The sequence below is a fragment of the Drosophila grimshawi genome, unplaced genomic scaffold (assembly GCF_018153295.1).
Source record: "Drosophila grimshawi isolate 15287-2541.00 unplaced genomic scaffold, ASM1815329v1 contig_1377, whole genome shotgun sequence".
In the NCBI taxonomy this organism is placed as follows: Eukaryota; Metazoa; Arthropoda; class Insecta; order Diptera; family Drosophilidae; genus Drosophila; species Drosophila grimshawi.
In genome coordinates this window covers 16,881,015-16,904,243 of record NW_025062900.1, presented here as the reverse complement: position 1 = coordinate 16,904,243, position 23,229 = coordinate 16,881,015, and the positions used below count along the sequence as shown (strand labels likewise).

General features: G+C 42.7%; 7 protein-coding genes across 9 annotated transcripts; 5 read left to right on the top strand and 2 right to left on the bottom strand.

The window, feature by feature from the left end:
• Positions 1–10: 10 nt before the first annotated feature.
• Positions 11–1,766, bottom strand: LOC6562347 (tetratricopeptide repeat protein 19 homolog, mitochondrial). Of its 2 annotated transcripts, none has more exons than XM_032736715.1 (3): positions 725–1,766; positions 481–628; positions 11–416 (listed from the first exon to the last, which is right to left on the bottom strand). In XM_032736715.1, exons 1-3 carry the CDS (start codon positions 1,402–1,404, stop codon positions 165–167), a joined length of 1,080 nt encoding a protein of 359 aa, XP_032592606.1. In that variant the 5' UTR covers positions 1,405–1,766; the 3' UTR covers positions 11–164. The 2 variants fall into 2 exon arrangements, with proteins under 2 accessions (XP_032592606.1, XP_032592607.1); XM_032736716.2 differs by having other exon boundaries at positions 716–771.
• A 103-nt stretch (positions 1,767–1,869) lies between these two features.
• LOC6562348 (apoptotic chromatin condensation inducer in the nucleus) lies at positions 1,870–5,414 on the top strand. 2 transcript variants are annotated; one of them, XM_032736301.2, is made up of 6 exons: positions 2,637–2,731; positions 2,808–3,552; positions 3,847–4,057; positions 4,123–4,384; positions 4,447–4,559; positions 4,629–5,414. In XM_032736301.2, exons 1-6 carry the CDS (start codon positions 2,701–2,703, stop codon positions 4,809–4,811), a joined length of 1,545 nt encoding a protein of 514 aa, XP_032592192.1. In that variant the 5' UTR covers positions 2,637–2,700; the 3' UTR covers positions 4,812–5,414. The 2 variants fall into 2 exon arrangements, with proteins under 2 accessions (XP_001987940.1, XP_032592192.1); XM_001987904.2 differs by having other exon boundaries at positions 1,870–3,552.
• A 1,506-nt stretch (positions 5,415–6,920) lies between these two features.
• On the top strand, positions 6,921–7,723 carry LOC6562870 (calcium load-activated calcium channel). Its single transcript, XM_001987905.3, has 3 exons — positions 6,921–7,012; positions 7,092–7,169; positions 7,228–7,723. The coding sequence occupies exons 1-3, from the start codon at positions 6,952–6,954 to the stop codon at positions 7,638–7,640; spliced, it is 552 nt and encodes a 183-aa protein (XP_001987941.1). The 5' UTR covers positions 6,921–6,951; the 3' UTR covers positions 7,641–7,723.
• LOC116805278 (FAD-dependent oxidoreductase domain-containing protein 1) lies at positions 7,684–9,737 on the bottom strand. Its single transcript, XM_032736302.2, has 2 exons — positions 9,223–9,737; positions 7,684–9,166 (listed from the first exon to the last, which is right to left on the bottom strand). The coding sequence occupies exons 1-2, from the start codon at positions 9,601–9,603 to the stop codon at positions 8,372–8,374; spliced, it is 1,176 nt and encodes a 391-aa protein (XP_032592193.2). The 5' UTR covers positions 9,604–9,737; the 3' UTR covers positions 7,684–8,371.
• A 120-nt stretch (positions 9,738–9,857) lies between these two features.
• Positions 9,858–11,827, top strand: LOC6562040 (probable 26S proteasome non-ATPase regulatory subunit 3). The gene is made up of 2 exons (XM_001987906.3): positions 9,858–10,114; positions 10,352–11,827. The coding sequence occupies exons 1-2, from the start codon at positions 9,951–9,953 to the stop codon at positions 11,670–11,672; spliced, it is 1,485 nt and encodes a 494-aa protein (XP_001987942.1). The 5' UTR covers positions 9,858–9,950; the 3' UTR covers positions 11,673–11,827.
• A 1,157-nt stretch (positions 11,828–12,984) lies between these two features.
• Positions 12,985–16,885, top strand: LOC116805279 (probable serine/threonine-protein kinase yakA). Its single transcript, XM_032736303.2, has 3 exons — positions 12,985–13,796; positions 14,063–14,506; positions 14,839–16,885. The coding sequence occupies exons 1-3, from the start codon at positions 13,095–13,097 to the stop codon at positions 16,207–16,209; spliced, it is 2,517 nt and encodes an 838-aa protein (XP_032592194.1). The 5' UTR covers positions 12,985–13,094; the 3' UTR covers positions 16,210–16,885.
• Positions 16,886–19,125: 2,240 nt separating this feature from the next.
• LOC6562041 (protein phosphatase PHLPP-like protein) lies at positions 19,126–23,229 on the top strand. The gene is made up of 5 exons (XM_032735760.2): positions 19,126–19,354; positions 19,406–19,561; positions 19,628–19,781; positions 20,358–21,775; positions 22,168–23,229. The coding sequence occupies exons 1-5, from the start codon at positions 19,229–19,231 to the stop codon at positions 23,227–23,229; spliced, it is 2,916 nt and encodes a 971-aa protein (XP_032591651.2). The 5' UTR covers positions 19,126–19,228.

Below are 23,229 nucleotides of genomic sequence, written 5' to 3'. Positions count from 1 at the left end.
AATCAACTAATTTGGGAGGCACTACTGCAATATATATTAATACAGAGCTTATAACTTGCGCTTTTTCAGGGTTATCTGAACAATACAAAACCTTTGTAAAAATATCTGTACATGATTAACAATGGATGTGGTGTGGATGTTTCAATAACTGCGCCGTTCCACTCCTAGCGATTTATGCTGGACTTGATTTCGTTGAGACAATACTCAGCCTGCTCTATTGCGTCAGCGTTCTTGTGACTTTTACCCAGTTTCCAGGCGAGCTTACAAAACTTTTCCGCCTCTTTTAGTAGACCTTCGCGTAGGTAGACCAGACCCAAATTGGCTTGTATGACACCCTCTTGGGTAGCATCCTTCAGCTCCTTGGCTATGGACAGGGCATGCAAAAGCGTTTCCTTCGCCTCGGTGTAGTTTTCCAGCTATTACATTAAATATTGTAGTTGTATGCATATGTTAAGCGATTGGATGAGCTGATAGACCTACATTAACGTAAGCTACGCTGATATTATTCAAAATGGTCACCGAAGCATCATTGAGGGTACCATAGACTTCGACGAGGATCTCAAGGGCCTCCTTAAATAGATTCTTTGCCTCCGTGTATTTACCCTGCTTCATCAGCAACTGTCCAAACCTGCAGCCAATTAAACAAAAAAGTTGATTTTTAATTTAGTGTGTTAAGCTTTTGGTTATTTTTGGTTGTAAGGAAGCATGGAACAACCTTCAATACCAGTTTTTTGTCAGGCCATATAGCTCTAGTATATCATTGTCTTTCGGCATTTCCTTTACCAGTTTGGCAAGGCGTTGCAGAGTCCATGTGAAGCCCTGAAAGCTCTTCTCCAGTTCACCCTGTAGCTGCGACATATGAGCTATTTTCGAGCTGATGTGCAGAATCTTGGGACTGTCCTCTGTGTGCCCATCGGACATCAGGCGCTTCATCACATCCACGAATAACTTCTCGGCTTTTTTAAACTGTTCGCGTTCCATGGCAAGATTGGCCATTATATCGTAGACGTAGGTAATTCCATGGGATGACTGCAGGTCTTGGGCCATACGCAGTGAGAGATGCAGCATCTGCTCGGCTTTATCATATTGTTCGTTTTGTATACAAATTATCGAACGCTTTATGGTATTCACCAGTTTCGTTTCGGGCGTTTCTTCTGCGTCTTTGCCATCGCCGCTGCTAAATAAGTTGAAGCTAAACGCAGCCGTAAATATTAAGCCAGTGTTGGGATGTGCCGAGGAGCGTTGCTCCTGCTGCCAGTTATAAAAAGTGCATAATGATCTTGTTTGTTTTGCGTAACTCGGCGTTTGTTTCTTATGCAGATTGACAATTGAAAATTCATTGGGACGCACAAAACGCAGGCGACACAAGATTTGTGTCAATTTACAAAAATTCTTTACCATCATTTTGAATTTAATACATTGTACAATTAATTTATTAAATTTCTGTGCTGGGTACGCAAAATACGTTTGTTTCTGCTGCTCAATTACGAAATATGAGTCAATTCAGTGTTGTAAAGAGGGGACAGTTACAGATAAATTAGTGTCGCCAAACGCTTTGGCAAAATACTCATGTAAACTAAAAACAAATTAATTGATTTATCAGAACATTTTTTTAAACATTTTTCTTTGTATTTTGTTCATATTTATATAAGTTAAGTGTTGGGATAGTTGATCATAATTGTTATATTTCAATGAATTCACTAAATAGCTTGGTAAATAATTATGGTCTAGAAATACTGGCATTTATAAAAAAACATTCTTGTCGCACTACCAAGTAAAGCCAATATTGCCTTCACCTCATATAGGATTTTTCTATTAATCGATACTGAAAATTCGCAAAATTATCGATAGGTGACACTCGCGAAGCATAGCTTGCATCAAAATGCAACCCTACCTATTGATGGCGGATTGACGCTTTTCGCTGGCAACCAAAATTTTCTTTTACAAGCAATCAAAAAGGTTGCGCGCCGCAAAATAAGCCAAGAATTGTACGTTTGATATAATCGGGTACCGCTGTAGTTAAAAACAAGTGCAATAGCATTTAACTCGAGTGTTTTCATCAGTGGCATAAGTGTGCGGGAAGCATTTTTTTCTCACAGCTATGAGACGTCGTAGCGAGCGAAAAAAATCTTCATCGCCAGCACCGTTGCCGGCACGCCGCAGCAGACGATCGCTGAAGGTATCGGAAAATGAGAAAACCGAGGATGAGACGCCAGTCGAGAAGCCAGATGAATTAAAAGCGCCACCAATACTCGAAGAAATCAATGAGGAGCGCACTGAACGCGCCTCAAGCGAGGAACATGCGGTGGCGGCAGCGGCATCGCCAGTGCGCAAAAGCCGCAACACACGCACGACACCCAAGAAGCGTAATAGCGCTAGCAATCAGCGTGAGAAGAGTGGCGAGCGCAAGGTGGAAACAATACCCGAGGAAATGGAAAATGGCTCGGAGACAACTGCTGGCGACAACAACGTCGATATCGATAACAATCTATCGGCCGAAAAGGAACCCGATGAACAATTGGCCGAACAACAACGGCAAAAGGAGCCAGAGGCAGAGCCAATTAAACCGGAGAAAGTTCTAGAGGAAGAAGAAGATGCAGTAAAGGCACCCGAGAATCCGAAGGATGATGATGATCAAGCTGACGGAGGACAGGACACGGGCAAGGACACCAACAGCAATAGCAACAGCAACCGGGATGAATGTGCCACTGGCGAACGGAGCGTGGAAGAGGTAAAAGTTGCTTCTTCTTTAAGCTTTACAGCAAGTAAGGATGAGGACAATCTAAAAACCACAAGCGATGTATTAGAAATTCAAACAGAGGACGTGGAAGAAAGGAACTCTGAGAGATTGGAACAGGCAGAGAAGCCCAAAACGGATGACAACAAGCCAGTCAAACCAGTCAAAAGCGATGAACACACTGAGAATCACAAGGCAGGTGTCGAGCCAGCAACAGAGCCGACATCCAACCAGGATAAACAGGAATATGTGGCGCAACAGCGTTCCGTACGTAAACGCAAATGGCTGAGCAAAAAGGTGGCGGATCGAGCTCCACCGGTGCTGGCCATTTCAACGGATTCGCTGAAAAACATCATTGCCGACGTGGTGAATCCGGTGCCGCTTAGCGATGTGCAGTTGGAATCATCGTCGGAAGAGGAGGGCCTCGTCACCAGCGACCACGATACGGACGAGCATTCGCTGACGCCCGAGTTGCGCGTTATCAAAGATCGCGACGAGGGCAACGCGACCGATGACGAGCAGCAGAAACCACAAGCCAAGCCGAATGAGAAGGACACACCAACGGCGGCACTGGGTGCAAATAAATCAGCCGTCGAACTTGCTTCCAATGCTGCTGGTGGCGTTGCCGTTGCCCGCTCTCCCAGTCCAGCGCGCAATCGGGCCAGCCACGTTCTATTTATTACCAATCTGGTGCGTCCCTTTACGGTGCTGCAGCTAAAAGGACTGCTGGCGCGAACTGGCAAGATAATTGATGAGGATGGCTTCTGGATAGATCGCATCAAGTCCAAGTGCTATGTTGCATATGCCACAGAGGAGTACGTTTTTTGATTTCATACTATTCGTTTATTACACACATGCAGAGGTTGTTCAATTTTAGCACGAAATTTATATTGTATTGAAATAGACAGCTCAGCTCCCCATGAAGTCTATTTCTTCAAGTCCATAGGTCCATTTCCGTTTCTTTGTTAGTGAAATCTTGAAGATAATTTTTACTTCAAGTAGAAATATGGATAAAAATTGTCAATCTGTCTGCAAGTGTATTTAATTTATGGCTCATAATTATCCAATACGTGGACTAACATAATTATTATCCATAATTTATCCAACAGCGAAGCCATTGAGACACGTCACGCACTGCATGGCGTCCGTTGGCCGGTCTCGAATCCCAAGTGTTTGAATGTTGACTTTGGTAGCCGCACTGACATGGATCGAGCCATACAAACGACAAAGAATGAGGCACCCAAGTATCCACAGGATAATACCAGAGATAATCAACACTCGGGCAACACTTGGTCACGATTGGATGCAAGTGAAAAAAAGGTAGCAACTTATAAATTATGGCTTAACACATATGTAACTAATTGCAAAAATTCTTATAATCACAGCCGGTGCGTCCGGTTCGCGAATGGGATGTGGGCAAGAAGGAGCCCAATGAGCGCGACAAGTCAAGTAATGATAGGCGCCGCAGCAGTAAGGAGCGCGTTGACGCCAGATTGCGTGAATCCGATCGAGGTAAAGGCGGCGATGATGCCGAGCGCAGTGGACAGGATCGTAAGCGATCAAGGGAACGAGAACGCGGAGGACGCGAACGGGAGCGTGAACGCCCTGATCATCCTGCGCATGGTCGCAGCAGGAGCGGATCCCCAGGTAAGCAAAAGATCACACATCGTTGTAAATACATTTACTGAATTAAGATTCTTTTCGGGCAGCACTGAAATCGAGAAAGAAGGAAAATGAACCACCCATCAGACTATTAGATGACCTATTTCGCAAAACTAAGGGCACGCCATGCATTTATTGGTTGCCCCTCACGCCGGAAGCTGTAAGTGATGTATTGACTAGAACAATGCACTCCAATTTGTGACTAAATCTTCTGCAACTCTTTCTGTAGATCGCGGAAAAGGAGGCGTTCCGTCAGAAGCGCATTGAGGAACACAAACAGCGAATTAAGGAGCGCGAGGAGCGTAATAAGGAGCGCGAAAAGGATCGTGATCGTCAGCGGGATACACGTCGTAATCGCTCAAATGAACGTCGACGCTCGCGCAGTCGCGATCGGGAGCGACGGCGTTACTAGGCAGTAACTAAATGAACAAGCAAAATAAAACAAAAACAAATGAAGTCACCACAACAAATTTTAAGAGAAAACAACAAAACAAAATAATAGCAAGCAGAAGCAGCAGCGATTCATTTCGTGGGGCTCTCATGAAAGCCCTCACATTTTTATTTTTGCCATTTTGAGAATGTTCTGTGTGAAAATATTCCATTTGAAGTTAAGCTCAACTTCGAATTGAATATTTTTGCGCAAACACTCAGAAAGATGAATAACATTGAGATTTAAATTTCTTTTTTTCCCCTTTTCTCTATTTGCTGTTTTATATATATACCTACATATATACATAACTTGATTTGATTTCTTTCCCAAATGTAGCTTTTTACAGCGCGCATCCACAACAACAACAACAAGAACAACATCAGGCGGCAGGCAAGTGACACATGGATTTGTCTCAGTTTGGAGTCCTAAAACTCTAGCCGCGTTTAAGCTCGCCTATAATATACATAACTATATATTCAAGCAGCAAATGCAAATTAATTAAATGAATTATTGTAATTGAAATTTTAAAGAACTTAAATATAACTACTTCACAGATGGCAAGCTTGTGACCATGCCAAAATTTAACTTTTGTCTCTTTATTCTCTGTAAGTAATATATAAATTAGCTGGAAGCAATTCTGAATTTAATATACTAATATAAATATAAAGTATTTACAAATTTATTAATTTGTTAACTCCACTTCTGATATCGTTTTCCATTTGAATTTATAGATATATATAAAATAAATATTTAAAAGAGATTCGTGTAGCGCATATACAGTGTCTCAGATGTTATTTTGACCAGTGTAATGCAAAAAATTTAAAGTGCTATACAATTTAAACAAGGAAACGAACGCTAAGTGTTCAAATGCCAATTTGTTTCTTTCTCCGTCGTCGTGCATGGATGTTGCCTTTGAGTCTTTGGGATTCGGATCAGTATTGGACCCATCATTCCGTCCATCCGAACCTAAAATGTTGAATTTGGACTCATCTGCAAATATGACTGTGTTGCAGAACTCCAAATCCTTGTTCAAATGGGTTTTGGCGAACGTCATCCTAGTCCCTTTATTTTTTGATCTTATAAAGGCCTTCTTCCGTGGTACTCGTGCATTGAAGTCATGGTTGCGCAGAACACGGCGCACAGTTTCCACACTACACTTTTTCCCCATTTCTTCCTGCACCTGTTGAGACAGTTTTGGAGCCGATAGCTTTGGATTTTCCCTTATTTTCCTGATGATCCTCCGCTCTTCCTGTTCGGTGAAAATCTTGTTTGGTGCCATTCTGCCCTTGTCAGCTATCCGATTTTCGTCGACGAAGCGCCGAATGATGTTGAATACAGTTGACTTGCTTAAATTTACCATTTCAGCTATTTGGCGATGTGAATATCCCATTTTGAAGTGTTCCAGGATGAGTTTCCGTTGTTCAATGGTAGTCCGTTTGCCCATAGTCCTTGCTGGCTCGTTGCACCCTAGATGCAGAATATAACTGAGCTGACTATGAAGGATTGGTCTATTTATACCGAAAATATTCAACCTAACGTAAAAACTCCGGGTTTTATGGCACCCAGGTGTCCATAATGTAACTGTTCGAAATAAGCTTTGACCATAAATTGAGGTACGTTTTTTTTACATAACCCGACCTGGCAGGCGGGGAAACCCCAGTTTATTGGGGTCATATATTCATTTTGGTGGTTAATATACATGTATGTACCTGCCACAGGTCTTAGGAATTTTTGAAAAATAATGTATAATTAGTTTATGGCAGGCAATTAACTTTTTTGCTAGGCGCTGTTCCAGTTGAACTGTGAGACACTGTGCATGTATGTACCTGCCATAGGTCTTAGGAATTTTTGAAAAATAATGTATAATTAGTTAATAACAGGCAATTACAATTTTTGCTAGACACTGGTCGAAATAAGGTCTGATATACTGTATATATTTTAAACAATTTTAAATACATTTACCGCTTCCAATATATAAATTCGTATTTAACTGAAAAACCAAGTATCGCGTTCGATACTTTGCACGACTGCATTTCGATAACATTAACAGGGCTAAAGCAATATTTGCGTTCATCGCTATCGAATTAATTCATTAAAATTTTACTGTGGAAAGGTGTGAAAAATGTGGTCCGACACGTTTTTAATTGTATTTATATCAATATGCACAGCGTTTTTAGGTGAAGGCAAGTACTTAAAACCCGAGCAATCAATAATCACAATGCAGAAAAACTTAAAGTGGACACGTATTCATTTATCTTATAGGACTAACCTGGGTGCTGGTCTACCGTACCGAGAAATATCAGCGGCTAAAAACCGAGGTTGATAAACAGAGCAAGAAGTGTAAGTAGCTGCCGATATTAATTATTAGGTCATTAATCAGTTGCCAATTACGTTTTAGTGGAGCGCCAAAAGGAGACACATGGCGATTCGTTGGACAAATCGGTTAAGAAGAAACTCGAACGTTTCGAGGAGAAATTGAAGAATAACAATCGCGACTTGTCGCTGGTCAAGATGAAGTCCATGTTTGCCACAGGATTCGCATTTACAGCGTTGCTCAGCATGTTCAACAGCATATTCGATGGACGCGTCGTGGCCCAACTGCCCTTCACACCCATCTCGTGGATACAGGGTTTGAGCCACAGGAATCTGTCTGGTGATGATTATACCGACTGCTCATTCATATTTCTCTACATCCTGTGCACGATGTCGATACGCCAAAACATCCAGAAGCTGTTGGGCTTTGCGCCATCGCGTGCAGCTAGTAAACAGGGCGGCGGTCTTTTTGGTCCAACACCTGGGCAATTTAAATAGTAATTGTGTTGTTGGCGTGTTTCCTAGTTAAAATTCGGTTTGATTTTGTATTAATTGGTGTAATAAATTACATTTAATTTAAAGTGTTCTATTCATTGTTATTCAAGTGTTTATCCACAATCTATCACAAGTTTTTTTTATTATCAATTATGATTTGTAAAATCAAATTTCAAATGTGTTTTCAATTTATATTTATTCTAAGCGTTTTTTTTAATAGAGAAAGTGGTTAAAGCTGATTTTAAAAATATGAATTTTAAATTCATAACAATTGGATATGCTTGACTAATTTATGGGCAGTTATGTTATGTTTTAATTATTTTGTCTATTTTTTTATTCATTTAAATTTTTTTGTTTTTGATTTGCAGTAAGTTGCACTTAATTTAATTTAACGCGTTAAACTCATACATGGGCTTGTCCACAATTAATCTATCGAAGCTCAAACGTGATAAATCCAAGGTGCGAAACTGTCCGTCCATAATAAGCTCGGCGATGGCCCGACCGACAGCCGGCGACTGCTGGATGCCCTGCCCGCTGAAACCGGTGGCAATATACAGATTGTGGTAATACGGATGAGGGCCGAGAATGCCGTTCTCATCGTACACGTTGTAGTCGTAAGTGCCGGCAAAGCTATTCACAACATTGGCCGTTTCAAATGCGGGCAGACGCTTGACAAGCTCAGGTCTAATCTTCGAATGAAAATAATCGAGATTTCTACAGTTGGGATCATCATGTCACAGGTGACCATTGTGGGCGCATATGTAATGGCCACCCAAGCCCTGCCTGCGTATGAATATACCACTCGTGTCGAGTATCATGGGCATTGCCATGCCAGGAGCATCGCGTTCCTGCGCACTAAGCTCGTACATATAACGCTTCCGCGCATCAATGGGCAATGGCACCCTCAGCAACCCTGAAGACCGGCCAATGTGCGCCAGTCTGGCCACATTTCCGGAGTCGACGCCCGCTGCGATAATGCAAATAGCGAACTTTATGGTGCGCTTAGCACCATCTGCCATTTGTACAACAACCTGATCCAGACTCTGATAGCTGCCTTCAGTGGCGCTGGAATCGCCCGTCACAATGATGTCGTCCTGATTTTGGAATACAAAATCAACGACTTCGCCATGCACAAAATGACCACCATAGCCGAGGGCACCGCGTCTATAGTTTGTTAGCAGCGCCCAGGGATCGAACCAACCCTCCCGTTCCAGGCCAAGGCAGCCCAGTGCGACGTCTTTAGTATTGAGCCAAGGAAAACGTGACGCTAATCTTTCAGCGGTCAGCAGCTCATTGCGTGCGCCCAGCTCATTTTGCAGTTGTGACGTCTGCTTCAGCATGTCAGCATCCGCTTCGCCGGCGAGCACCAGTTGTCCATGTGGGGTATATTGGATGGGTATATCGGTGCCAAAGTGCTCCGGTGCATTGCGTAGAAATTCGGCACCAAACAGTGACATCTGTATGTTTTCGGGCAGCGAGAACTGCTGCGTTAGTGCACCAAGGGACACCCGCGTGGCGGATCTAGTATACTGGAGGTGAACGAATATATTTAACAGTAATCTTTTGCAATTCAAAAGTAACTTACCTTTTCGTCTTTTTCAACAACAACTACATTGAGACCGTTGCGCGCTTTTTCCTTCAGCCAGAAGGCAATGGAGCTACCGATGCCGCCACCTCCAACAATCAGGACATCGCAGTGAGTCTGAAACTCGTCGTCGAGTCCCTTGTCGCCTCCAAATTTGAATTTGCTTTGCGTTGCGATGGGTTTAGGGACATCTTTGTATTTTTCAGCAGTTGGCACAAAGAACTCCTTGATCTTAAGCATATCATTTCCAAGCAATCGAAAAGTTCGACGAATTGGATGTAGATCCTCGGGATCTTTGCCATCGGATGGATTACTACCCGTTGAGTAGGCACGCTGTAGTGGCAGCTGCAACTGACGCATAACATGTCTGCTACGTAGCATATTTAGATAGATTTTTTCATTCACTATTTAATAATTGAACGTTGAGTCTATATAATTTCTTAAAAATACATCACTATGAAATCTCATAACGTTCAGTGTGATAAACAGCTGATGAGCGGGCTTGTGGTAAAAGAAGAAGCGAAAATGTTCTGTTAATGTTATGTTAATGAATGCTAACAGTAAGATATCGATAAGTGCGTTTTTAACTACTCACGATTAAATTGTATGTCTGAATAATCGCTCATCTCTAGAGCCTGGCATTACTTGGCAATTTTGGATGCCGATTTCTGTGAAAAATAATTTAAAACATAAACAGTAGTGAAACGCAAATTGCAAGTGCTTGAAAAATGACAAATGCTGCTGATGTTGCAACACACGATGTAGAAATGGAGGTGGACGCCACGGCGGAAACGTTGGCGGATGAGAAGAAAAATCAAGACCTCGCCGCCGTTCAAGAAATACGCGAGCAAATTCGTCAGATTGAAAAGTCTGTTGCCTCCAAGGAATCACGGTGAGTGGACAAATATATTAATAATAACAAGAGCAGTGGTCACTGGATAGTTAGAATACTTCGAGTCCCATTTTAATGTTAATATTTTGTATATATATTTAAATATATATATATTATATTTGGAAGCCATTCGAGCACTTAATAACAGTAGTTGTTATAAGAAGGATTCTAATCTCCAACTGACTACATAAACTTTTGGCTGCATTCCACTTAAATAACTTAACAATCTTTCCTTAGCTTTATTTTGCGTGTGCTGCGCAATTTGCCCAACACTCGCCGTAAGCTGAATGGCGTCGTCTTCCGCAACTTGGCGCAAACCATTTATCCAGTTGGAGCTGAGCGCGAGGGCGCCTTGGCGTTGACGCCTGCCCTGGAGAAGGATGCCACCGAATTGCCCGATGTGGCCAAGAAGCAAGTGGCCACAAAGGCGCCCATTGCCGAAGTGGATGCCTATTTCTATTTGCTGCTGCTGGTCAAATTGATCGATGCTGGCGATTTGCAGCGTGCTGGTACTTGCTCCGATGCACTGATGTCCAAAATATCCATACAGAATCGTCGCACCTTGGATTTAATTGGTGCCAAATCGTATTTCTACTACTCACGCGTCGCCGAGCTGAATAACGGACTGGAAGGCATCCGGGCCTTTCTGCACGCCCGTCTCCGCACTGCAACGCTGCGCAACGATTTCGAGGGCCAGGCTGTCCTCCTCAATTGCTTGCTGCGTAACTACCTCCACTATGCGCTGTACGATCAGGCCGACAAGCTGGTCAAGAAGTCTGTCTATCCGGAGTCCGCTAGCAATAATGAGTGGGCGCGGTTTCTTTACTATTTGGGTCGCATCAAGGCCGCCAAGCTGGAGTACAGTGATGCCCACAAGCATCTTGTGCAGGCTTTGCGTAAATCACCACAACATGCTGCTATTGGCTTCCGCCAGACGGTGCAGAAATTGATAATTGTGGTGGAGCTGTTGCTGGGCAACATACCGGAGCGTGTGGTGTTCCGCCAGGCTGGGCTGCGCCAATCCCTGACACCGTATTTCCAGCTCACGCAGGCTGTTCGGTTGGGTAATCTGAAGCGTTTCGGCGATGTTGTCGCACAGTTTGGACCCAAGTTCCAACTGGATCACACATTCACTCTAATCATTCGGCTGCGACACAATGTAATCAAGACGGCAATACGCTCCATTGGACTCTCCTATTCCCGCATATCGCCAAAGGACATCGCCAAACGTTTGGTGTTGGACTCAGCGGAAGATGCCGAGTTTATTGTCTCGAAAGCTATACGCGATGGTGTTATTGAGGCGACTCTGGATCCGGCTCAGAACTATATGCGCAGCAAGGAGAGCACCGATATTTATAGTACTCGTGAGCCACAACTGGCGTTCCATGAACGCATCTCATTTTGCCTTAATCTGCACAATCAGAGCGTTAAGGCGATGCGCTATCCACCCAAATCCTATGGCAAGGACTTGGAGAGTGCCGAGGAGAGACGCGAGCGTGAGCAACAGGATTTGGAGCTGGCCAAGGAGATGGCTGAAGATGATGAGGATGGTTTCTAAGCACACGCTGCAGTTTATTCTTATGCATTAATACATTAATTTTTCATAGTTGTGTCGCGAATGAATTAATAATCATAATAAAATTAAATTTGAAAAATTCTGTAACAACTCACTGGAACTAAATCTGGATAAGTTGTATCAAATTCGGACTAATACATTATACGTCTTTCGCTAATTTTTTTAATACCATTGTTGCATACCTAGAAGGCAAATTTTTAAAATTCTTTTTTAAATTGGAACATTTTTTAAATTTTTTAAGCATTGAAATTATCACCGTGAAATATCGCAAAAATCGTAATATTTAAACGATATGTTGTAAGGTGTGCATTGTGAGTGTTGTCTAACAACAAAAGTAAAATTTGTAGCCCTCATCCGATTAATATCCATTACTTCATTTTTACTTCCAAAAATATATGCATTGACTTAAGGCATAATAGTGTAGTAAGTGTAATATTCCGAATAAATAATAATTAATTGGGAGCAAAAATATAGTTTGTGGCGGCATTGAACTATCGATAGGTAGGCACGCTGATAAAATAGATACGTATCGGAAATTATAAGACATCGATACATCTTTGCAATATCAACAACCCTATGTAGTTGCATTATTCTTGGAGCAGAAAGTAAAAAATTTGTGAAAACACACACACACAACGGCAATTAATTTGCAAAGTGTATGCAAATGCATGAAAGTATGAATTTGATAAAGTTCTCATCGCATCAATATTGAAAGAGTGTGTGCAGTGAGCGTGTAGTAAAGAAAAAAAACTACATGCAAGTAAGCAGCAGCAGCAGCAGTCACAGCCACAGCCAACTGCGCCAGCGACGAGTCGTCGAATCAACTTGAGTAGCGAGTAGATTTTTGTGTGGAGTCTCTCTGGCCACATTGGTGCAGCAGCGCCCGCAAATGTATGCGACAACTAGTAGTGGGCAGCAGCAGCAGCACCACCACCAGCAATCGACGTCTTTGTGAAGCAAAAAAAAAAAAAAAAAAAGAATAGAGAAAAACAACAACGAAACAGGAAAAAAATATAGAAAAAAACGTGCGTAAAAATTAATTAGTTGCCGCCACAGCAACGAGCACAGAGAGAAGAGAAGCGAGTGGAGAGTGGAGCAACAGAGCAGCTGCTGCCTCTCAATACAAGACGACATTTTAGTGTATTGTTGTTTTTGTTGTTGTTGTGGTTTTTGCACCCACCACACGTAACTAGAGCAGCAGCCACTATACACCGACTATACACATAAGCAAACATACACATACACACACATAAAGACACACACACACACACACATACAAAGACACACACACACACATATACACTTACACACATACAGAGGCAAACATAAATACATCTATATAAACACTCCAGGCTCGACTTTAGTTAGTATAGTAGATGCGTGCGTGCCACAACAAAATTGGAAATGATTTGTCCAAAAGACGTCCTGCAGTGGTTTAAGACTCTGGAGAGCTACAATCGCATCGATACCATGTGTTCATTGTTCGAGGCATGTTTGCCGTTCGAGCTGCGGTTTCTGGGCACATGCCTCGAGGATCTTGGCAGACGCGATTCGCCCGAGTTGCGCGGCATGGAGTTGCGCGCGAATAATCCGCAGGATCTTGCTGCCGACATGTACAACTGCCAGAAGGGAGAGCCGACTGATAAAAAGATACGCCGCAAAATGGCGCTGTATTTAGCACTGATTCGCGCCTGTAATCGCAATTGTGTTAGCGAAATTTTTCGCACCCTGGAATGTTGGGGCGAACGCGATTTCGCCTGCATCAACGATCAGGATGCGTTTTTGGAACTGTTGCTCGTCTATACAATGGCGGCCAGGCATCCGGTGTTCTCATACCATCAGAACACCAAATGTGCTGAAATTTTGGCCAAAATCAAGGAAACACAAATCATCAACCAGCAGCAGCAGCAGCAGCAACAACAACAACAGCTGCTGCAACAGCCACAGCCGGCGCAGCATCCACAACACTTGCTGCATCAGCAGCAGCAGCAACAACAGCAGCAGCCGCAGCAACCACCACCACCGCCTTTTCATCATCCCATGGTTCAATTAATGCAAACACAGCAGGTGGCAACGCCGATGATGTTTCCACAGCCTTGGACCAAGGTAAGAGCTTCGAATCATAACAAATTTGTAGTTTCCTTTTGTTGTTTGTTGTTGTTGAATTCCCAATTAATTAGAAATAATGCTTGTCAAGAAAACCTATTCAGAAGATGCGTCAAATATTTAACAACTAAATCTATCCCTATTTGATAATTTATTTAATAATAAACACAAAAAAATGTATTATTTGCTTGCATAATACATAATAATATGTGTTCTTATTCCTAACATGTTAAATCATTCACTTCTATTTACATTTGCACTTGCAGCTAATGCCGCCGGGATCTGAAGTCGACGGCATGCAACATCTGATGCAATCCAACATCACCATTCCAGCGGACACAAATGCCATAGCGGCGGCGAATGCATGGTCCATGCGCAATATATATGCAGTGCCGCCGCCGCAGCAGCAGGGGCCACAGAGCCTGGATCATCAGGTGCCACCGCCACAAGCCAGCTCGCCGATGCTAAGCAGTCAGCAGTCATCGCCATCGAGCAGTCGCACCACCAGCCCGCAGCGTGATCGCGGCGGCAGCGTTCCATTGCAACAGCAACAACAACAACAGCTACAAATGCGCAGTTTGCCGCAGCGTTTGGCTGGCAGCGCTAAAAATGCTCGTCGACCCTCCGTGGAGACAACACCACCACCGCCACCAACATCAACGTCCGTGGACGCTAATCTGACGACACAGCACGTCAAGCATTTCGACGAGGTAGGTTCAAGAGCAGAGCAGATCTTCCGGAATCGAATGCGTAACGCTCCATTTGCGAACATCCTTTGCAAAGTGGATTACTATTTAATTTAAAAATTCGGATATAGCTATCATTGGATACAAACATACAATTAATATCTTAAATCCTTGAAATACTTTTCTTTTGTCATATTACAAAGCCATTTAATATGTGAAACGATTGTTCCTTTACTGTTCCCTTGCTTGGGGAAGCTCTAAGCACTTTCTGTCCCGGCTTAAGTGGACATTTATCTATTGTAATTAAATTTATTATATTCTTGCAATTAAATTGATGTTTTTATGCATTCTTGCAGAATATCAGCGACGGCGGGGGCAACACCAGCGGCGCCAGCTTGTCCAGTATTATACGCAACGCAAGTTATACCCGTGGGGCACAACAGCGTATCAATGCGAATGCCTACATGCCCCCCGCACACCAGCAGCAGCAACCGTCGCCGGTAAGTCAGGAAACACAGCAGCAGCAGCACTATCAGATGAACAACTACATCAAGGCGAGCACACTTGCCCAGACGATGCATAATATGCATATAAGTGACGATGGCAGCGCTGCGACGAGGATAATCAATTCCAGTAAAAGTGCCGCAACGACCAGCAGCGAGTCGGGCTGCTCGAATGGTTCCTGTGGAGAGACAACGCCACCGGAAACGCCAACGCCGCTGACCAATCATACAGTAGGCATTGTGCCCAATTATCATCAGCAGCAACAGCAACAGCAGCAGCAAAAACATCATCTTAGCAAGCAGCAACTGAGTCTGCAGCATCGCTTAAATGGACGCAATGGTGTGGAGAAGAGCTATCAGCAAATATATACGACAAGCAATCCAAGCGATGCTCAGGCCTTGCAACAACAACAGCAGCAGCAGCAGCAAGCGCTGCTTATTAGTCCATCTGCAGTAACAGTGCCCACGACAACGGTGATGCTGCAGCCACAGCAGCAGCAACAACAACAGCAGCAGCAACAGCAGCAGCAACAGCAGCAGCAACAACAGCAACAGCAACAACAACCGCCGACAGCTTACAATGCAGCCACATATCCATATCATACGGCAAGTGGGCGTGGTCCGCCTCCTACGTTGATAAAGCCGCATCATGCGCCGCCGCCGGCACATACGTTGCACGGCTCGTTTCGTTTTACCTTGCCGCCACATAACGGTGAACTGATGTATCCGGCATATCATGCCGGATTGGCCTATCCGCCCGTGCCCGTTACCGCCACGCCCACAGGGGCGCCCACAGCTGTGACGGCCGGGCAGATTGGCCGCAACACGGCGCCCGTCGTCAGTACGAATTCGGTTACAGTGCAAACGCAAACGCCTACGTCACAGCAACAACAGCAGCAGCAATTGTTGGCAACAACAACGCCGTACAGTACGTTAAGTGTCTGTCCCATAACTGGAGCGAGCAGTGCTGTGGCCCAGAAGATCATCTCCTGCTACAATTGCGGCTCACAGACGCACACCGGTCGGGAGTGCCAGGAGGCGTCCATGGAGGATGTGACGCGCAGTGCCAACTACAAGCTGGACTACAGCCAGACAAACAGTGGCAGCAGCATCGATGGTCTTGTCGTGACCGAGGGACACAAGGATGTGGGCAGCATGCTCAAGAATGTGCCAGCAACAACGCCAACGGCGGCAACAGCTGCATTGACCAGCATGGGCAAATAGGCCATGTATAATAAACATATAATATACAAATATCATATGTGTATGATATACTACATTTATATATAAATAATTGATACATAATTAACATTTATTATAATTATTAACTACCTACACAATTTAACATTTATAAACGTTTGTAAAAGTGCGGGAAATCAAATTTCACGCCTTAGCCACGTCTCTTAGTTGTTTAAGCCCAATTTTTGCAAAATTGCGTTAGCCAGAACAAGTCGCCTATTAAAAAAAACAAAATAATTAACAAACCTTGCGCACCACAGGGGAAATTTGCAGACAGTAACTGTAGTTATATATATATATATACATATTAATATATAAAATATTATATCTTTTGTGTAACGCGCCCCCTCCCAAAAAATGAATATTTATACCATCTAAGTTGTATGCAAAAAGAGCAATAGACAAACAGAAAAACGAAGCAAATAACAATTTACAGAAGCAGCGGATAAATGTAGCAACTATTAAAATTTAATGAAATTTGTAAGGATGATTAAAAGAGAAATAGCAAAAGGACTTCACGCAATTCAAATAGCGCATCCGTATTGCAAAAGAAAAAAAATGCAAATAATTATATTGAGTGCGTATTTGTATGGAAAAACTATAATTTAAGGTAAAAACAAAACAAGAATAAATGCAAAAACAAGAAAGATAAGCAAAATAAAAAAGTAGCATTACAATAAAACGTTAGCAAATACCACAAAAAAACAAAAAAATCAACAAAAAGAAAAAAAAACAATTAAATAAAAAAATGTGTATAAACAAAATGAATAGTAGCACACACACACACAGACACAGACACGGACACATTACACACTCACTCAAAGTTGAGAGAGTGTACGAAAAACAGAGAGAGAGAAAAATGTGCTTAGTTAACGTTAACTATTAATCTAATTATAACTAATTTTTTCTTACTATTTATTTTTGCTGCTCCTTGGTTTAATCAGATTTTAGCATTGGTTTTTACATTGTATTATATAGATTATGATATATCCAGAAACACACACACCCTACAAATACTTGAATATGCCGTATGTTATGTATAAAACTCACATTATTTTTTTTCTCTTAGTATAACCTCGTACTTGACCATAAGTAATGCAAAACAATATATATATGTATATATATATATATATATGAATTTGTATATGTATACTTATATAGTTATATGGCCAAGTTGAGAATTATGTAATGGTAAAGATCACGCCAAACTCGCCCACAGTTAGAACTTAAATGCCTGCGTTTTTTGGTTACGTTATGTAAAAACGTTGTTACCTTTTTTATGGAAGCAAAAAACATTAAAAAAAAAAATAAAATAGGAAAAAAACAGAAAAAAACAATATTGAAATGAAATGAAATACATTATTAAAGAGTTTCTGCTAATGCGTAAGTGCATGACAAACGATTATTATATTTCAGTGAAAAATAAAAACAAATTGTTTCTTAAATTCGTGTAAAAAAAAAACACAAAGCCACAAAACAACTGTTTTATTTATACCCCCACATCTAAAAGTAACCTTGAAAATCGGAATACATCTAATAGTATGTCTAAACTAGCAGGTTCACTGTTAAACCGAGATGTGTCAATCTTAAGTGGGAATATACATATTTGTAAAGACCATAATTATGTATAACTATTCCGAGACAAACAGTGCATGGTGAGTATGAATCTAGAGCTCGTGCTCTCCAGAGAGCATTCGAGATTGCCAACTCCATGCAGAGTGCACCTTTGAAATACACACAGAAACCCTATTCGAATAGCGCAGTATCATCTACGTTACTTTTAGCGAGCACCCCTTTTAAAGTACAGTGAAAACTGACCGATGAGGCACTGAAAGTTTAAGACTTTGATCAACTTTTGTGTACAGTAAGCCATACTTACAGTTAGCTTAAGAGCAAGAGCACGGTTCGATCCAAGATATTGCCTTTAGGATCGGGTTCGGTAGCCTTGCTTAAGAGAAAGTGTTTTAAAGTATATTTGACTTATAATTTCAAATCTTTTTCCTTTTATTTTTAATCTTACAAATCATTGGGATCGATGAACAAAATCATTGAGTGAATTCGAAAACAAAATAAATATATTAAATTCAGACGCTTTTTATGGTATATTATGAGAACTAGTTTCAAGGATCGCTTGATAAGATAGAGATAGTTGGAGCTTTGCTTATGAGAAAGTATTGTAAATGAAATATTACTTTTCCTTTCGCATTTCTTACTTTTTTATTGAAAACTTTCAAATCGTTTGGATCGATGGACAAAAGCTTATGAAAATCGTTGAGTGAACTGGAAACAAATTTATATGTGTTCAACTCAACATTTTTTTTATATTATACGAATAGGTATTTATTTATAGGGAATGTGTACTGTATTTCTGATACTCAGCTGGATAAAAGCAAGAAATAATGGTTGCGCCAGAGATCTGGTGTGGTATACACCAACCAAAAGCTGCTTAGAGTCAACGAGGTAGTATGGCAACGAACCCAATGGAAAAAAATCCAAGTATGTTTGTATGTCTGTATATATGTATGTATTTATGTATGCTCATATGGAGGGAGCAAAAGCAACACCAACAAGAGCAAAGGCAACTGAGGAGTTCTCTCAAGCGTATCAGTTTTGGCTTGTTGTAACGGCAAGTAGTCTTCAGTTGTGCATAGACCTGGATCCGGTGTAGATTGTTGTGTCCAAGAAGAAGATTGAAGATATCCGCTCTTTTAAATACCCATAATTTTAACAGGTTGAATGCTTGATTAAAAATCGATTGCCTAAGAACTAAATATGATATGTGGTATTTTGTGAAATGATTTGTTTATTGGTTTATAAATACAACAATAATTTGTTCATAATTTTCGGTTTGTTTTAACATCAATTTTACCTGTGTATGCAGTAAGTTTTTGGCCGTTTTGCCTCAGCGTGCTCGTTCATGCATGCAGTGTGGTAAGTTGTTACCTTCCGGACCTCTCCTCCTCCCACGTCGAGTGTTAAGGGAAAACGAAAACGTAGACAAACAATGCTTAAGGCCGTAAAGAAAACGACTGAGGTAAACAAATCGAAATTAAAAGTTACGGCCAGTACTGCCAACGAGAATACCAACAACAACAGCAACAACAGCAACAGCAGCAGCAACAAGAACAGTAACAACAACAACAACAACAACAACAACAACAACAATAACAGTAACAGTAACAACAACGATAGCCAAGGCGCCTCTGAGTTGGCCATCAAGAACGGCTCCATCGTTGGCCAAAAGCCAGAAGGGAGCTCAAATGACAGTCCCCCATTGAAGAAACTCAGCTTGAAGGGCAACCAATTATGCGGCAGCATTTTGATTGGCAATTATAATGTAAGCATAGATATATATTATATTCATTTCGATTTCCATTATGAATTTACTTGCTTTTTTTTTCAGTACTTGACCCAATTGGAGGTGTGCGAAAATGAAATGGAGGTATTGGATCTGAGTACATTGGCCCAACTGGAAACATTGAAATGCAGTCGCAACAAGTTAATTGAGCTCATCATAAATGGCACCAATCTGCAGACCCTTGTAGCGGATCACAACTGTAAGTAATGCAATTTTTTTCAGAAATGTATTCTGGATAGAATTTGCTGACCAATTTAGGTAGTTTAATTTGTTTATTGTTTGCTGACCTCATTTTATATTTAAATATGTTGTTTTCTTGCTCCCAACTAAAGGTTTTTTTTAAATTTTTTTTTACATTCCAATTAATTTCGAATCCCGTTCACTCAGCTGTGTAGTTTCAAAACTTCTTTATATAAAAATAAAAAACCAACAAAATGTATATTTAAAGTATTTAAAACTAGCTACAAATATATTTGATAAGCTGTTTTATAAGAGACACACATTATTTTAAGCATCGCTTCCAATAATTAACTATTTTACTATTCGCATATTTATGCATCCTACGAAATCGAATCTTGAACCTGTTTTTTTATATAATTGAACTCAGGCTTTGGTGCAAACATTAAACTTATATTTGTTCTGCATTTTCAAAGCTATTAAAGTTGAAGATTGTATTAGGAACAGTGAGTTACTCCATTAACATATCTCATCTCCCATTAGAGTCTGTCCCATAATTTACATATTTTTAAACATATTTTGTTTCTATGTTTTAAAGGTCTGCAGAGCATTTCGATATCGAAAACTGTGCCTTTGAAGTTGCTGCACATAGACATCTCGGACAATTACTTCAGCACGTTGCCGCAATGGATTGGTGGCTGTGTGGCATTAAGCACACTCGCTGCCCCGCATAATCATCTGAGTCACATCAAGGAGCTGTTGAGGAATTATCGCATCAGCTGCCTGCGCTCCCTCAATCTATCGTACAATGCGCTGCAGCAGCTCGACTATTTGCCGGAGGCCTTCTGCAGCGTGACGCAGTTGCAGCTGCAGAGCAACGAGCTGCAACGGTTGCCCGAGAACTTTTTCACTGTGACTAACTCGCAGTTGAGCGCGTTGAATGCCTCATGCAATCGGTTGTCGCAGCTGCCGCGCTACGAGCAGAACAACAATGCGGCACTCGAGGAGCTCTGCTTGACGGGCAATCAGCTGAACGATAACATATTCGAGCCACTGTTGCATGCGGGCAGGCTGAAAGTGTTGCGCCTCGCCCACAATCGCATCGGTGTGCTGCCCGCTGAGTGTGTGCGCAACTGGCCCGAACTGGAGGTGCTGGTGCTATCGGGTAACATGCTGCAGCAGCTGCCGGATCAGGTGGCCAGCTTGAGTCAACTGAAGGTGCTGCGCTGCTGCAATAATCTGCTGTTGAGCACACCGCAGCTGGCCAAGCTGAACAAGTTGAAGATACTGGATTTGGCACACAATCATCTGGATCGCATTAATCTCTTGTCGCTGGTACCATCGCGCAATCTCAAGTACTTGGACCTGTCCGGCAATCAGCAGCTGCAGGTGGATGAGCAGCAACTGAAGGTCTGCCAGACGCAGAGTCAGCGCGTCTGGAGCCTAGTCGATGTCTCCGGCAACAATCGCGCCGCGTTGCCAACCAGCACAAGGCGTCCACCCGTGGAGTTTAACAAATCACCGTACAAGACCAAAGCGATACCTTGGTCCTTGGGCTTTGCCGAGTCGCCAGGCAATTTGCGCAAGCTGCTGGTGAGCCAGTTGCGTGCGGGGCACTATAACAATACGGATGAAGCGCTATTTGGTATGTTCGAGTCGGAGAGCGATGTGCGTCTGGCACAGCGGATGACCCAGCTGGTGCCCAGTCTCTTGAAGCAAGAGCAAACGCTGAAGGAGTCGCCCCTCAACGACTATCTGAAGTACACCCTGCTGTCGGCGCAGCGACAGTGCGGCGGTTGCCTCAGCAGCGCCACACTCTTCCACCTGCTCCGCCAGCCGGCAAAGGTGCGTGCCCTCAAATCGAAGCGTTATGTCCTCCGTCTGGTGCACATCGGCTACTTCGATGCGTATCTGGTGCGACGCACAACCCACCTGCGACTGACAGAGTCCGAATCCCACTGTGACAGCCATAAGCGGGCTCAAACTCAAACCCTGCCCGATCCACAACTGCTGGAGGTGAGCACTATTAAGACACATAAAATAGGAATACTATTTACTTAAGTGTACTTAAAACAGAAGATGTGTAATAGATACAGGTCTAATATATTATGCAAATTAAGACTTAATTCAAATATTGGGAACTTCATGCGACATGCAACTTTCTTATTCTTGCACGACTTCAAGAATTTTTATCTGGTTGAGGGTTTCGAGGTCTTCCAATGTTAAAGATACTAGGATACTACATATTCTTCTGGCTAAGGGGCAGAATTCATCTTCATTGTGACATTATGAATTCAGCTACTGATTATATCTAGGAAATCGTTAAAATCATGCGAAAATTCCTAAGCACCTCAGTTTGTTTGACATGAGCGAGATAATATTATTAATGTTATATATTCCCATCTTAGATAACGCTGAGCAACGACGATGAGTATCTGGTGCTGGGCAATGATCAGCTGTGGTCCGTCATGGACATTGGACGTGCGGCTCGAGAGATACGCAAGGAGGAGAATGCGCTGCTGGCGGCCAAGCGGCTGCTGGAGATTGCACAGAGCTTTGGTGCCACAGCGAATCTGAGTGTGATTGTGATACGCTTCAGTCACCTGAGCACCGATGTGGATCATCTGATACGGGAGCTCAAGCAGAGTGTGAGAAAGAAACCAGCGCTCATCTCCCCTCAACCGCCCCATTTATCAGTGAGCAAACGCACCTGTTGCGATAGGAGCAATGCCTGCCGGCATCGCAACTTGGAACAGGAGCTGCTTGTGGGCCGCAGTTCGCCCAGTGGACAAAGCAATCCGGAGTTACTGAAAAAAGAATTCGTTGAGAGTGAAGTGAGTACTGTGGCCAAGGATGAGTTCATTTTGGCACATGCTCGCGTGCTGCAGGAGGAGCAACAGCTGGAAATGCTGGACGAGACGGAGTCGGTGCTGTCTGAGGAGCAATTCAAATGCTGGGAATACATGCTGGAGCAGAACACCCAGCTCCTCTTCGACAAGGAGCTGAACACCATATCCAAATCGTTTTCCAAGCAGCGGCTGCCTGCAGCCAATCTCACAGCTGCCGATTGCAACGATCTGAAGTCGAGTCTCATTAGAAATGTGACCAACAAGTTCATCTCGAGCAGCACGCCTCAGTTGCCGCAGCCTTTGGGCGCCTACCAGCAGATGAAGCAGCTACCCACCGAACACTTTGGCAGCATGCGATCCTTCCAACAGTCGCCCAGCTATGGCTACAATCTCTTTGATGCGAAAGCCCGCGATGCCTATGCCAAATTGGGTGGTGGACCCCATGCGGCCTACTTTGGATCGCTGCAGCGTCGCATGCCCTGCAATTTGGAATATGATTTTACTGTTACCCAGGAGAGAGATCACAATATTCTGGATGAGGAGGAACTCGATGAGGATGGATACAACGAGCATGAGAGTCGTATGCGCAAATATTGGGGCGTGGCAACCACAGAGCTATAG

What these genes read in the sequence shown, in the direction of transcription:
- LOC6562041 (XM_032735760.2), top strand. Translation starts at nt 19,229, where the DNA reads ATGCTTAAGGCCGTAAAGAAAACGACTGAGGTAAACAAATCGAAATTA. An exon ending in TTTTGATTGGCAATTATAAT is followed by an intron (nt 19,562 to 19,627) that starts GTAAGCATAGAT and finishes TTTTTTTTTCAG; the next exon opens with TACTTGACCCAATTGGAGGT. An exon ending in CCTTGTAGCGGATCACAACT is followed by an intron (nt 19,782 to 20,357) that starts GTAAGTAATGCA and finishes TATGTTTTAAAG; the next exon opens with GTCTGCAGAGCATTTCGATA.
- LOC116805278 (XM_032736302.2), bottom strand. Translation starts at nt 9,603, where the DNA reads ATGCTACGTAGCAGACATGTTATGCGTCAGTTGCAGCTGCCACTACAG. An exon ending in TTGTTGAAAAAGACGAAAAG is followed by an intron (nt 9,167 to 9,222) that starts GTAAGTTACTTT and finishes GTTCACCTCCAG; the next exon opens with TATACTAGATCCGCCACGCG.
- LOC116805279 (XM_032736303.2), top strand. Translation starts at nt 13,095, where the DNA reads ATGATTTGTCCAAAAGACGTCCTGCAGTGGTTTAAGACTCTGGAGAGC. An exon ending in TTCCACAGCCTTGGACCAAG is followed by an intron (nt 13,797 to 14,062) that starts GTAAGAGCTTCG and finishes TTGCACTTGCAG; the next exon opens with CTAATGCCGCCGGGATCTGA. An exon ending in ACGTCAAGCATTTCGACGAG is followed by an intron (nt 14,507 to 14,838) that starts GTAGGTTCAAGA and finishes GCATTCTTGCAG; the next exon opens with AATATCAGCGACGGCGGGGG.
- LOC6562870 (XM_001987905.3), top strand. Translation starts at nt 6,952, where the DNA reads ATGTGGTCCGACACGTTTTTAATTGTATTTATATCAATATGCACAGCG. An exon ending in CACAGCGTTTTTAGGTGAAG is followed by an intron (nt 7,013 to 7,091) that starts GCAAGTACTTAA and finishes TTTATCTTATAG; the next exon opens with GACTAACCTGGGTGCTGGTC. An exon ending in TGATAAACAGAGCAAGAAGT is followed by an intron (nt 7,170 to 7,227) that starts GTAAGTAGCTGC and finishes ATTACGTTTTAG; the next exon opens with TGGAGCGCCAAAAGGAGACA.
- LOC6562040 (XM_001987906.3), top strand. Translation starts at nt 9,951, where the DNA reads ATGACAAATGCTGCTGATGTTGCAACACACGATGTAGAAATGGAGGTG. An exon ending in GTTGCCTCCAAGGAATCACG is followed by an intron (nt 10,115 to 10,351) that starts GTGAGTGGACAA and finishes ATCTTTCCTTAG; the next exon opens with CTTTATTTTGCGTGTGCTGC.
- LOC6562347 (XM_032736715.1), bottom strand. Translation starts at nt 1,404, where the DNA reads ATGATGGTAAAGAATTTTTGTAAATTGACACAAATCTTGTGTCGCCTG. An exon ending in TATGGCCTGACAAAAAACTG is followed by an intron (nt 629 to 724) that starts GTATTGAAGGTT and finishes AATTGGCTGCAG; the next exon opens with GTTTGGACAGTTGCTGATGA. An exon ending in TCAGCGTAGCTTACGTTAAT is followed by an intron (nt 417 to 480) that starts GTAGGTCTATCA and finishes TTAATGTAATAG; the next exon opens with CTGGAAAACTACACCGAGGC.
- LOC6562348 (XM_001987904.2), top strand. Translation starts at nt 2,102, where the DNA reads ATGAGACGTCGTAGCGAGCGAAAAAAATCTTCATCGCCAGCACCGTTG. An exon ending in GTTGCATATGCCACAGAGGA is followed by an intron (nt 3,553 to 3,846) that starts GTACGTTTTTTG and finishes TTTATCCAACAG; the next exon opens with CGAAGCCATTGAGACACGTC. An exon ending in TGCCCCTCACGCCGGAAGCT is followed by an intron (nt 4,560 to 4,628) that starts GTAAGTGATGTA and finishes CTCTTTCTGTAG; the next exon opens with ATCGCGGAAAAGGAGGCGTT.